This window comes from Lissotriton helveticus, chromosome 6, assembly GCF_964261635.1.
Source record: "Lissotriton helveticus chromosome 6, aLisHel1.1, whole genome shotgun sequence".
Lineage (NCBI taxonomy): Eukaryota > Metazoa > Chordata > Amphibia > Caudata > Salamandridae > Lissotriton > Lissotriton helveticus.
In genome coordinates, this window is record NC_136067.1 from 1,271,375,257 (window position 1) to 1,271,388,909 (window position 13,653).

Genomic DNA, 13,653 nt, shown 5'->3' on the forward strand with positions numbered 1-13,653 from the left:
CCACTATCAATGTTGAAAGAAATGGACTGTGTGTTCAGGAGTAGGTGAACGACTGGGCAGGTGTTCCAGGCGTTTGGTAGGTGAACCTGATGAACGATTTTGGTGCCAGCCTGTACTTGTATGAGTCCCGGGCTAGTGTCAGTATCTAGAATTTGGACCCTGGGGAACAGGTGCTCGGCAATTCAAAATGTAGAATTAATGTTGCTACCTTTCTCATGGTGAGGGTGGCCATGAACTTCCAGAGGCAGCGTATGGGTGTCCCCATACATGTATCCTCCTTTGAGTATCAACCAACTGTACACTGCCTTGTAGAGAGATGAGATCTTGCCTGCTGGATGCCTTTGATGGAGGCTTCACTGTTGACAATGAAGTTCAGGAGTCACCCATTCAAAGAGAGAGAGGGAGACAGTGCTCAGTGCTCACTTTGCCTGGTTAGAATTCAGCCAGGTGTAAGTGATGGACCAATTATCGAGCACATAAATACGCAGCCTTCCACCCTCTCATTCACATCACGGAAGCCGCGGGAGAGAGTGGAGGCGAGAACTACGACTTCAAATAAGTAAGTACGCCATAGCCGCATGAGGGAGGACCTGGCAATAACCACAAATACCATCAAACTGCTAATGACTTGACCTTATTTCACCATTGAGTCAAGGTCATCGTTTCTTTCCCTTCTTTTACCTCTCGCTTATACCAACAGATGAGAATTTCTCAATATCTCTCGACCTGACGGCTCATGGGGCACTGACTCCTAACCTTGCTGGTATGTACAAACACTCACGCAATGTTCTTTTTTCAGCCTATTACACACTCGAGTATTCATTATATAGAGTGTGTGTTTTCTGTTACGTGTGTGTGTTCTGTTATGTACTGTCTTTTTTCCTTTTCCTACCCTAACAGGTCACAGCACCGATGTTTAACTATAATATACCTTTATATAGTGAAGTCACTATATGTCACCTTTTTCCTTCCTTAGGTGACCTATACCTGCGCATTGGGAAGCGCACGGAGAGTAACTGTGTTGTTTATTTTACATGCCTATTTTCAGAAATATTGATAGAGCTAAATCAAACATATATTTATACCACATAGGTATTGTATCATTTTTTTAATTCACTTGTATATACACTTTTCACATATTGATAGCAACCAGTGAGTGTCAGAGGGATCTACTCTGTCCTGATGAAGGGGCTGCCATAAGCCTCAAAGCATGTTGACTTTACAAGGAGAATCAGCACATTAATTGCTTTGACTCTCCGACACACTGTTTTTATTAATACCAGCCTATGACCAATAACGTTTTTTTGAATCCAAAAGACCAGGTATTTTTTAACATCACTTTGCCATTCACCCCTGATCCTACCTCACTCACTCAAATACACCTCACATAGCACTTACAAAATGAAAGTGCTCCAGGGTAGTTGCCAGTCGCAGCACGCCCCATCCCGCAGCATGGGCGGGAAGACCGCGATGATGAAGCATGACACCAAGGACCCTTTTGGTGTGTGAGGGGTATTTTAACAAATATTGTGTATGTCTCACATCCCTGGACATACAAGAAACCTCCTAGAGGTGGATCTCTTTGTTTTCTAAACACATTTACATGGAGGAGGATGCATCCACCTGAGTGCTCTTCAGTGCTACCTCTTCACTCACTCATCCTTAATTTTTGATTTCACTGGGGCAAGTGCGCAGAATGTGATGCAGCCACTCTGTGCCACACATGTAAGGCAACTGATATTACAGGGCCAGGACATTAGTGCTGGAACACTGTCCCGGCTTACTTGAGAGCCGCACGGAGTCGGGAGGTGATGCGTCGCAGCCATGTGTTCGGGGCTCCCTGGGGGTGAGCTGATGTCAGAGAGCGATGCATGCTCAAACAGGCAGTGAAAGTAAGAAGTGAATCAGATTGCTAGGTGAGGAGATGCTCCTTGCCTCATGTAGTGCCATGGGGCGGCCGGCACACAACATGCTCGCAAGAAGCAAGGTATCCAACTCGCTTGAATAGCCGTATGAGTGTCGTTTCAGGGCAAGTAGAGAGGCACAACATGAGGAGTGCTGTAAGGTTTCTGTATTTCTTTATTTTAACTGCTGGTGCTCAGTGCGATTCAATAAAGAATAGGGTGACCCTGTGTCCCTCAGAACCTGGGTATGATATATATGCAAAACAATGGTTCTGTCGGGTTCAAACAAATATTTCTTATCCTGTTGAGTTATTTATTCTCATATTTCAATTCCTGAAAAGTTAAGTATTCTCAGCTTTCAATATTAGGACAATTCAAATTATATGGAACACACACAGAAACACCAGGGCAATGCTTCATGATGAGTACTACATTCTTTTATATAAATTCCATCATTTATATATACTCATAAGTTGATAAAAATGCTGTCAACAAGAAGTGACATTTAAAGTGCTGCGTGAATAGGTGACATATTGTGCTCAGTGAAACAATACGGTGAATATTATATACAAAGTGATAGCAATATGTACATGGGTGACCGGAGTGTCTGACAAAAACAATGGCTCTGCTGCTATATCCAAATTAATCTTTTGCATGCAGAGTCTTGTTCTGGGCCAAGAGGTGCAGTCGTCGTTTCAACCCAATATATGCGTTATTGAGTGGTCAATGCGGGTCTTCATCAGGACAGTGGGGAAAGGAGTTGACAGCCTACGGAGAACCAGAGTGAATCCTGATTAGCTAGTCAATGTTGGCTAGTCGGGTGCTGGTCTGTACATGAAGTGACTAATGACAGTGCCTTGACAGGACTCACGCATGCAAGTGCACCCGGTGGTGGAAGTACCGAACTCGCCACAATTGAAATCAGCTTTAGAAATGAAACTGTTGCCGGTTTTCGGAACAATGCTGAAAGCGGCTCCTTTGCAATACCCCGCTTCCATTTGGAAATAATTTCGAATCTCCCCGCTTCCAGCACGCCACTGTGTCATTTGGAAAGCGGGTTCACCCACACTATCCCGCCGCCTTTTGGACATATTTTGATTGAACTTGATAGGGCTGTAATACATGTACAGACCAGCACCCGATTTGCCAACATTTTTATCAACTTATGAGTATATATAAATGATGGAATTTATATAAAAGAACGTAGTACTCATCATGCAGCATTGCCCTGGTGTTTCTTTGTGTGTTCCGTATCATTTGAGCTGCTCAGTGCGAGGTAGCCACATGCTACACCTCGACTGATGTCCTTGCTACCCCCCTGTTTTAGTTTCCTGTCCTTTTTATCTCCCCTGCTTCCTGTCTCCGGCTGAGGCCGTGGCTAGGCAGCCAGCCGGAGGCAGACTCAGGGTCCTAGAGAGCCCGACTCTACAATTACAAACAGTTAAATTAAAAGATCAGATAAGTAGGAAAACAGATGAGTGTTCTATTCAATGTTAAATGAGAGGAGAAATTTGGAAATTGTCTATGTGGATTCCTGGGTTACCAAATAGCTGCTCTGCATCCAATAAGCCATCAGAGGACAGCTTATTGGGTAGTGGACCAATCAAAGCCTTTATGAAACTGGCCCCTAAATCCAGTTAAATGCCTAGCGGCAGAAATGATGTTATTGTGTGACATCGTCAACACATTCAGCATGATTTACCAGTTCACTGGAACCAGTTTTTAGCTTGTGCAAGCATGGCGCTATATCATCATGGGCTCTTCTGGGTCAATGCAGAGCCGAGAGCTTGTTTTTACGCACCTGCAATGTACAAAGAGACAGTGGTGGATCCTCGGCTATGGCGGAGAAGCATCGCCCCACTGCTTTTAAGCAGTGCGAAGAAGAAACATAAAATAATAATAACTTTGCATTATTATCATTTTATTTGATATTTGATATTTATTGTCATTTGTAAAGCGCTGACTTTCGCTCCGGAGGGAGCATCTTGGCGCTGAGCACACAGAAAGTCATCTATGGGGAGCATGGATCAAATGGCTGCGAGAACTGAAGAGTCGGACTGAGTATAAATCCAAGTTTTCAGGGATTTCCTAAATAGGCTTTCGGAGGGGGCGTGCCTAAGGCTGGGGGGAAGGCGGTTCCATGCCTTGGCCGCCAGTAAAGAAAAGGTCTTTCCACCCTTGGATTTTAATTTTATACGGGGTTCAGAGATGAAGTTGGCGCCCGATGACCTCAAACAGCGAGTTGGATTGTAGCGCTGGAAGCGCTTAATCAGGTAGGATGGGCCCAAGCACCTGTTAGCTTTAAATACAGTGACTAAGAGCTTGAAAAGGATTCTCTTGTGGAGGGGCAGCCAGTGGAGGGCGTTGAGGGCTGCAGAGGCCGAGGACCTGCGGGGGAGTTTCAGAACAAGCCTGGCTGCTGCATGTTGGACAGTTTGTAGCTTTTTCAGAGAGGACTTCTTGATACCTGCCAGGAGGCCGTTACAATAATCCAGCCGGGAGAGGATAAGCGCCACCGCGACTGATTTCCTGGCACTGATAGGCAGAAAATTAAAAAATTTCTTTAATTGCCTGATCAGACTGAAACAGCGCCCTGCGGTAATGCGCACATGTTCATCGAAGCTGAGGGAAGCATCAAATTGAACACCCAAGTTGCGTGCTGAGGCTACCGCGCTCGGTGGTGCTTCGGAATTATGAGGCCACCAGTCTTTGGGGGAAAAGAATGTGCCTTTACCGAGGGGAATTATTTCTGTTTTGGCGCTGTTGCATTTTAAATGGTGCAGGTTGAGCCAAGAAAAGACTTCTGACAGACAGTTTTGGAATTTGATGGCAGCATCCGGGAGTCTTTTATCAATAGTGACGACAAGCTGGGTGTCATCAGCGTAGGATGTCACGAGAATCCCATGTGATTCAATCAACGCAAGAAGGGGGGCCATATACACGTTAAAAAAGAGGGGGCTCAGGATGGAACCCTGTGGTACCCCTGAGGTGATGGATCGTTCACCGCTTCCTACTGCTTTGTGTGCAGGTGGGTGGTCGGGGCTGTTCTGCTCTTGGAGCAGGGCAGGGGAGGAGTGGTTTGCCCATTCCTAAGTGCGCAATGAGTGTTTGGTCGACCCTCTCAGGCCGCCCAAACTAGTCATGCGTACTTTCCCCATTCTCCATGCAGACTGCATTACAGCCTGCATGGAGAACATGTCCAGGGCCCCATTCCCTGGTTGAGTGTCGAACCAGGGGGCTCAATACCAATCACAGGGGAGTCTGGGTGCTTACCAAACACAACACTGCATTGCAGAGATGGAGAGAAGAGAGAGAGAAAGAAGTGAGAGAAGAGAGAGAGAGAAAGGAGAGGAAGAGAGAGAGAGAGAGAGAGAAGAGAGAGAGAGAGCGAGGGGGAGAAGAGAGAGAGATAAGGGAGAGAGAGAGAATGGATGGATTTGAAAGAAAGATCGCCCGATGAGACGAAGGAAGAGGAGCTGGTTCCAGAATTTTTGAGAGGACTGTTTTTGGTTCACCAGTCCGGCTCTTACTAAATGAGGGAACTATCGTTTCAATGAGTTCAGCTTACACGCTGCAGGCAAATAAAAACGTCTTAAAACGGGTGCCCTGGTCCTGTGTTCAGCCTGAGAAGCCCATCACGATACTCCCCCAGAAGATAAAAAATGCTGTACATCACTTACAGCACATTTACCAGCCCTATTGGTTGTACCGTTTACACTTGAGACCCAGTTGTTTGAAGACATTTATTAGGGTTGACTCAAAAATGTATTCTTGGACTGCGAATAACCCGGTATGGTTGAATAAACCAGTGTCCCAACCACAGGGAGCAAGCGACTGAACAAAACTGTCTTTAAAATGTAGAAAACCCCAGCATTTTTTTGCTTGATAGTGTGTTATCTCTGTTCAACTTCGAAAAGATGCATGCAAGCAGCTGTGAGGGAATATAATGGCACCGTACAAGAAAATAAATAAAGAAATAAGCTAATAAATAAACTTAGGTTTCTAACTTACCGAATTTCAGTGAATATCTTCAGCACACATAGAGTTTAAAAAGACAATACATTAGCTTGGAAATTAACAGCTTATTAAATTCAGTGGGCATCTCGTCTACTCTGGTGACCTTCCCATTTGCAACAGTCTTGAGAGAGTCTTCACTTACTTTATATTCAGTTGGTTGACTCTATGAAGATGTCTAAAGCATGTCAAACAAGGAATGTTGATCCTTTGCAAAAAGGCAAGCAGCGAGCTTTTTAAGCAAGCTACTGCTTCATGATTTAAATATTAATGGACACGAAGGAACATTCCTTCAGTCGCCTCTTTATACATTCCATTTAATGTTTTCTCTTTTAGACTTTAGAAATATTACGTGATGATGAATGGCCTACTGACTGCCAAGCTACACAGTCTTGGCTGCGACATATGCCTTTTGATGCCTTTTGCATAAAAATATTATGAGTATATATATGATCAGAGATATTCTTCTATTTGTATTTGTATCTGTTAATTTAATTCTGGTGCAAACTAATTCAATAAGCACTAGACTTGCAAAAAAGACACTGGCCAAACAGAAAGAAATTCTACAGAAACTGGCAAACTACAGTAACTTCAAACACAGAAGACTAACCTGGGATGTAAAGGGCTGGTATGTAAGCTTTGATGGCTGAATATTTCAGATCTTCTTTTTTAAAGTTGTACTGAAAAATCCACAACTTCATACACTGAAGATTCAAGAGGATCAAGAGGCCTATGACTCCACCTACAACAGCACATCAACCTGCAATTATATATTTAAGTATACACAAGTTTTGGATTATTTTTCCTGACACCCTCTGTGATATCAACACCTTTTCAGAAGGACAATGCCCCTCAACCATCAGCCTCTACAGTCAGCAATGCAACTGGATGCAGTATTAAACTGGGTATAACAGACTGTCTTGTTTCTCCTATAGAAGAGAGAAACATTCTGCTAGTCTCCCTGACCTTCTCTTGCTGAGAACAAGAACAACTTTCAATTAAATATTTCCGGGCCAGGGAGGATCTACGAAAATTATTGTCATACACCACTTTTCAAACCTGTTCAATACCATCTGAAAGGCAGGACAAGGAGTAAATAAATGTATCAGATCATACATTCATGGGACAAACAATTGCATCTCCAATAGCACCCCTTCTAGGAACTCCAGGGAGCAAAAACCAGGAACATTGCTTTCGGGACACTGAAAAAGTCCACTAGAGAATACATATACATCTTGAAAGATTTTAAAAGAGCATCCAGACTCAGTTTATTGAAATGTTTGACGTCTGATGGCCATTTCCTGCCAGACATTGCTCTCCCCTGTCAAATGAACAGGATGAATGTGAATGCTCCTCAGGATTGTCCAATGCTAGAGCACCGCAGCTTCCCAGCACTTCCCATCAGAGCCCATTCCTCAAACATCTTGTCATTGTTATTGTTAATTTATTCTTATTAAGTGCACAGCTACCCAAGGCTTTCCCGGTGCCGCCTGAAAGGTCAAGAAACAGAAAAAAGACCCTATAAATAGAATAACCAGGTTTTGAGGCGCTTACGATAGTTCACATACTTAGTTTCATTCCGAAGTGTACTCGGGAGGGAGTTCCACAACCAAGGGCCAAGATACGAAAACGACCGGCCACCCATCCGGGACAGTCTAATCCTTGGCACAACAAAATTAGCCTGTTAGGCTGAGTGTAATGTGCAAGAAGGAAGATAGCGCTGGACTAAAGTCTTCAAGTATTGTGGTGCTTTGCCACAGTTGATTCTGAACATATAGCTGAAGGCTTTGAACTTTATACGGTTCTCAACCCTGAGCCAATGTAAATCACGAAGGATGCATGAGACTGAAGCACTTTTGGGAATCTTACAGAGCAACATAGCCGCCACATTTTGGACCAATTGTAGCTTGCGTACCGCGTTCTTATTGGCTCCAAGATAAAAGATGTTGCCATAGTCCAGCCTAGATGTAATAAGAGTAGGGACCACAGTGCGTAGAGTAGATAGAGGCAGCAACCAAAGGATTTTTCGGAGCCATTTAAGGATGGCAAAGCATGTCGATGAAACTTTCACCGCTTGCTGCCTCATTGAGAGATGTTCATCAAGTATGACCCCCAGATTACGAACCTGCCGACTGGGCAGTGGTAGAACACACATCTCTGATGGCCAGTGAAGGGAGCCCCATAAGTTCTTTTCCCTGCCCAGTAGCAGCACCTTAGTCTTCTCTCAGTTCAGTTTAAGCATATTTGCTTGCATCCAATCTGCGATACTGCTTAACCCAACTTGAAGGGAGGATGGGTTGGTTGGTCTATCTGCTGGTAGAGAGAAGACAATCTGGGTGTCATCGGCGTAAGAAAATAGAGACAGACCTGCATTTTCCGCAATGAGTGCCAAAGGCCTAACTTAGACATTAAATAACAACAGGCTCAAAATAGAGCCCTGGGGAACGCCATACGGTGAAGGGTAAGTTTTTGAGCTGGAAGTAGGAGAAAAAACTTGGAAAGTGCGATCCGCCAAAAAGTCTTTTAGCCAATTGAGTGCTACTCCAGACACTCCCAAGGATTGAAGAGCTTGCAGAACAGTACATGAGAAACCGTGTTGAACGCGGCACTCAAATCAAGAAGTATGAGTGCCACGGTATCGCCATTGTCTACACGTTTACAAATCATTTCCGTGACACCTAATAAGGGAGTCTCCGTAGAAAAGCCTGGTCGAAAACCCGACTGTATGCTATGAAGGAAATCATGTGATTCAACAAAAGATGACAATTGAATATTAACATGTTTTTCCAACACCTTTAAAAAATCCGGGAGGAGGGAAATAGGGCGGAAATTAGATAGTTGCGACGGATCTGCGTTCGCATTTTTTAATAGAGGAAGAACCATTGCATGTTTCCACATGGGTGGAACCTTAGCTTCCATTAAGGAGGCATTAAGCAACTCGATGATTCGTAGAAGGGATGGCGTTTCAAGTTTCTGAAGCACCGAAAGAGGGACAGGGCCCTTAGGGGAACCAGACTTCAAGCCAATTAAAATTAGGTTGAAGGAGTTAATATCAAGGAGTGTCCAAGTGAATAAATTGTTTGAAACTATTGGCCGAGCGGGCAAAGTAACCTGAGAGATAGGACTGATAGTAGATTGATCTAAAGAAGACTATGCTGTTGGCTATCCGCAGGCTGGGCTTGCTTCAGTGAAGCATAAATATCTTCAACTTTATTGAGAAAAAAATCAGGAAACTCATTGCAATGAGGTGTACTGAAATCAGGAGATTTGGGCAAGCACTTTGCACCCGATAATTCTTTTAAAAGTTTAAATTAAGTTTTAGCATTATTCTGAGCTTTAGTAATGGTAGAAGTCACAAGCTCTGCTCGTGCCACTTTGCAGAGTGCCTGATAATTCCTTAACAATAATTTGTAGGCTAATTTCGATTCAGAGGCATAGTTCTTTCTCCAATGTCTCTCGGAGGCTTTACATAGCGCATCGAAGTGGTATTGCATGGCAAAATCAGACTTGTGGAAGAAAACATTTCAAAGACAATTTCATCACTATTAGTTCTAACAAAATATTGTGGAAAAGTACCTCTGCTTCTACCCTAAAGCAAGTCATGTCTAGAGCTTTCAGATATGCCCATTCCCATGCCCTGCCAAAGAAACCTGTCACTACCTGAAACTGACACCATGGTGAAACAAAGTACTGACCCTTAAACAGGCTGTCATTCATCAGTTACCACACTGGATCCTGTCAAACAATCCACCTCTAAAATAGAAGATCTGCAACGTATCCCTAATCTTGCAACCACTAAGTCCTCATCCTCATACTCACTTGAGGTACCACAACAGAATGATGTATCTCATAAGGAATGTTAACTGTACACACTAAACTCCATAGACACATCCTTTTTAAATAAAAGAAAACATATGTGCTGACACCTGTCGATAGGAATGTCTGCATCAATGAAGTGTCCATTACAACTCCAAGAAACTGACTCTTTTTGGTTGCCATGAGTTTTGACGTTGGAAAGTTCATTGAAAACCCCAACTTGTGAAGAAGCACCACAGTACGTTGTTGAGCTTGTGGCAAATTGTACATAAAGGAAACAAACTGATGCGATAAGGCATACCTGCACCCCTTTTAGAGCATGATAAGTAGTCCTGCTAGTCATCCTAGCAGCAATGCTCTGTGAGAAGACTGCCTATTGGTTTTACCAGGTGGTATCCACCTTCTAAGCTTCTTGTGACTTCACCCCTAACATTGTTGAAACCCTCTTCCAAAAAGTTATGTATGAGGCAATGCCATCGGAAACCGTATTTAACAAAAACATTTGCATCTTTCAAATCTTGCACTGTTTGAGAACCATCTTATGGTTCACAACCTTGCTGAGTAAAGGCATTGCAGGAATGGAAAATGCACACATCAATCACTTATGTTACTTCGTCCTTCTGACCAACAAGGTTCCTCATCCGTCCTAAGAGCAAGCATCACAATGTCAGTCTTTCACTTGGATCTTGGTATGGTAAATGGACACAGGGGAACCAGCAATAATTGAATGACCAAAGACTTTGTGAAATCAACAAAACACAGATGCCGCAGCCCCAGCTCCAGACTCTGGTCCTCGCCCTGAAGCCAGAATCTCAGGACATTTTGGATAAACTCATTAAAAATCAGACTATGCAGTCTTGTTGAACTCTATAACGTGCATGGAGCCACCAGCCCATAGATAAGCTTTGTAATAGGCATAAAAGGGTCTGAACTGGTCAAACGCTCTCCCAGATCTGGGACTATTCACATGCTATCCCCTTTGAAATCGTAGATAACGCAGCTGGAAAAAAAGGTTGGTGCCCTGTCTTCAATGGAGATGACTTACATTCCATTTCTGAAGCCACTTAACAAATGTCTCCGGAACATTGCATTGTTACCAGCAGGGTCCTCAGAGAGGGTTCTTCTCTTCCTCTTTTTCCAGAGGTTGTCCTGTGTCTTTTAGATCAAGATTCTCGTTAAGACTTTGTCTTTTTGGTAGTGGCCCTGCTGAGGGACCTTGATGTGAGCCCAGGTCCTCAGGGTGACAAGAACAAACGTGTTCCTCACTCTCAGACGCTCCCCAGCTCTCTGGAACAAACTTACTGAATCTTTTCATTCCTTCCTCGCAGGCGCTGGGCCTTTGAGCTCCTGTTGAAGCAAGCACTGTACCTTTTGCAGTCATGTTTGAGGACCAAAACACCACATACAATGACAGTCTTTATTATGACCTAATTTCATTAACATTAATTCTCTGGTCTTTTGCATAAAGTGTCAGATAAAAAGTGAAATACAAACTAGAAAGCACAAAACAGCCAATTAAAGTGTGAACAATTACATATATAAATGTCTGAAAGTGGCATTCATATATCTGCAAAAAGAGTAAATATAAATAACCTATCACAAAATTACCAACTTCAAAAATAAATTAAAAAAAGGTATGAAATTAAAACGTTGATTGATGTATCTTCCCTAAGCACCAGGGGGCATATTACCAACATAGTGGCGAAGAGAGGTGTTAGCCGCCTTGGCTTAACGCCTCTCTTCGCCACTTCGGAAACGCTAGGCTGCACCATATTACCAAGGATATGGTGCAGCCTAGCGTTTCTCCCTGCGATGGCGATAAATTTTACAACTTAACGCCAGCGCAGGCAGGGAAAGTTTGTTTATGTACAGGAAGGTGTTCCTTCCTGCACATAAACAAAGCTTAAAAGCCATTTTGCAACTTACATGTGTGCTGCTTCATGCAGCACACATGTAAGTTACAAATTGGCATTTTTAAAAAGAGGTTTGTTTATGTACAGGAAGGGACACCTTCCTGTACATAAACAAACCTTGGCATTTTGCTTTTTCCATGTGTGCTGCACAAGGCAAACAAAAACGAGGAGAAATGAAGCATTTCTCCTTGTTTCGCCACCTTAAGAACAGGTCTTTCCTGTTCTTAAATTCAGCGCTGCCACCTATTATCGCCTCTCTTGATAATAGGTGACAGCTTCGCAGATAATGGGTGTTGCGGTGGAACGCCCACCGCAACACCCACTGCACGCCCCCTTTCGCGATGAGTTTATCGTGAAAGGGGCCCTATTGCCAAGGCAGCGTCAAGTCAATTAACGTGGCTTTAAGCCACGTTAATTGACTTAACGCTGCCTTGATAATAGGGCGATGCAAATATGGCAGCGTTATCGGCAGAAAAGTGCCGATGACGCAGCGATAAGGGGCTTGATAATATGCCCCCACATTCGGTTACTTTCTAGATGGCTTTGCACAATAAAAAAAGTCTATGGTTGAAGCTGGCTGACCAATTACTCATTCTGTGGGTTATGACAGGTATGAAAGCAACATGTGAATGACACTTGAACAGACCAATGGATGAAAAGGGCTGACCAATAGCCCCTCGAATTTATTATCTGTAGGTTTTTATTATGTTTTTTTTACAAACATGAGGCCAGCAACCCCTAAAAATATGCAGCGTGAATAACATTTTCTGCACTGCAGATGAAGTAAACTGTACTTACAACTCCAACCGGGAAGGCCAACACGGACATCATCCAGTCACGAAGGGAAATGAGCTTCTTCAGCTGCCTCTCCTGCTCCTGGTTGTCACTCCCTTTGGTCAAAAGGCTGGAAAGGTCCGTCAATACGCATATCCCAAAGAAGACCGCCTGAATAACCTGCAAAGAGAATTCCATAGTGAACGTCCCTACGTAACAACACTGGCAGGTGCCGGCTTTACAAACATTAACAGAGCGGATTAAGAAAATCAAAAATCAACTCTCCTTTTGACAGAAGTCTACCTTCTGGTATAAAGCCCTCTGTTTATTTGGCAGATTTTCACCTAACTTGACACATGCGCAGCCAGAGGGCCACTGAGCAGATGAACAAACATTTACAAAAATACATACAAATAAAATACACAGTCAAAACAGATCAGCCCTCTAGTGAGCATATAAGAATTGAAAAACATAAAATACCCATGTGGAAGAGGTGGCAAAGGCTGGCTGCTGTAAGTAGATATCCAAAATGTAAGGACGAAGACCAAGGGGTGCTGACAAAGGCTAACAGGACTAGGGATCTTCCGTTTGCCCTATTGTGAGTATCTGGCTAACTTCCTATACCTGATCAAATTCCAGTGTGTGCAGGGTTCAGAATGATAAATTGTGAGGCAAACACTGCCGCCCCCACAATTTACCAGAAGAAAAAACTCAGAATATTTCCACAAATAAGGAATTTAGCACGGAACACACCAATTTCTCATTCAAATCGGTTCCACCTTTAACGTAGGGATCCAGTGAATAAACCTATTTACCACACTGGGCATATCCTGGAAATTGGTATTTTCTGGGTGTGGTAAATACCCCATTTGTGACTGGGTCTCCCTCAAATTTGGTTAGGCTCATCCTGATTGACCTGTGTATTCGCATGCGGACTGGGTCAAGGTCAGTTCTTCTGTTCAGCGTTTACTCTGTAGGGCAGTGCTTCCCAAACTTTTTCGACCGCGGCTTCCTTGACCCTTTGGCCATTACCGTGGCTCCCCCCTGTTACTTTTTTGGGAGGGAGGGGGGATGCAAGCCCAGCCTCAGGAGTACTTGCATTTTTCCCCCCGAATATAACGGATGAAGCTGATGAAGGTATTATAATCATATACGTTGGGTGTTTTGTGTTACTAAGGCGGCGCCTCTAATAAAATATTCCTAGTTACACTTCTTTGCCCATGCCTTTCTAG

The 13,653-nt window shown here is 43.6% G+C and overlaps 1 protein-coding gene across 1 annotated transcript in view; it reads right to left on the minus strand.

The window, feature by feature from the left end:
• The window catches only part of AIG1 (androgen induced 1), a 1,879,081-nt gene that overhangs the window by 1,363,096 nt on the left and 502,332 nt on the right, over positions 1-13,653 (minus strand). Inside the window, exon 2 of the mRNA XM_078646963.1 lies at positions 12,446-12,601. Within this exon, the coding sequence (XP_078503089.1) occupies positions 12,446-12,601 (156 nt within the window). The remainder of the gene's footprint in view (positions 1-12,445; positions 12,602-13,653) is intronic.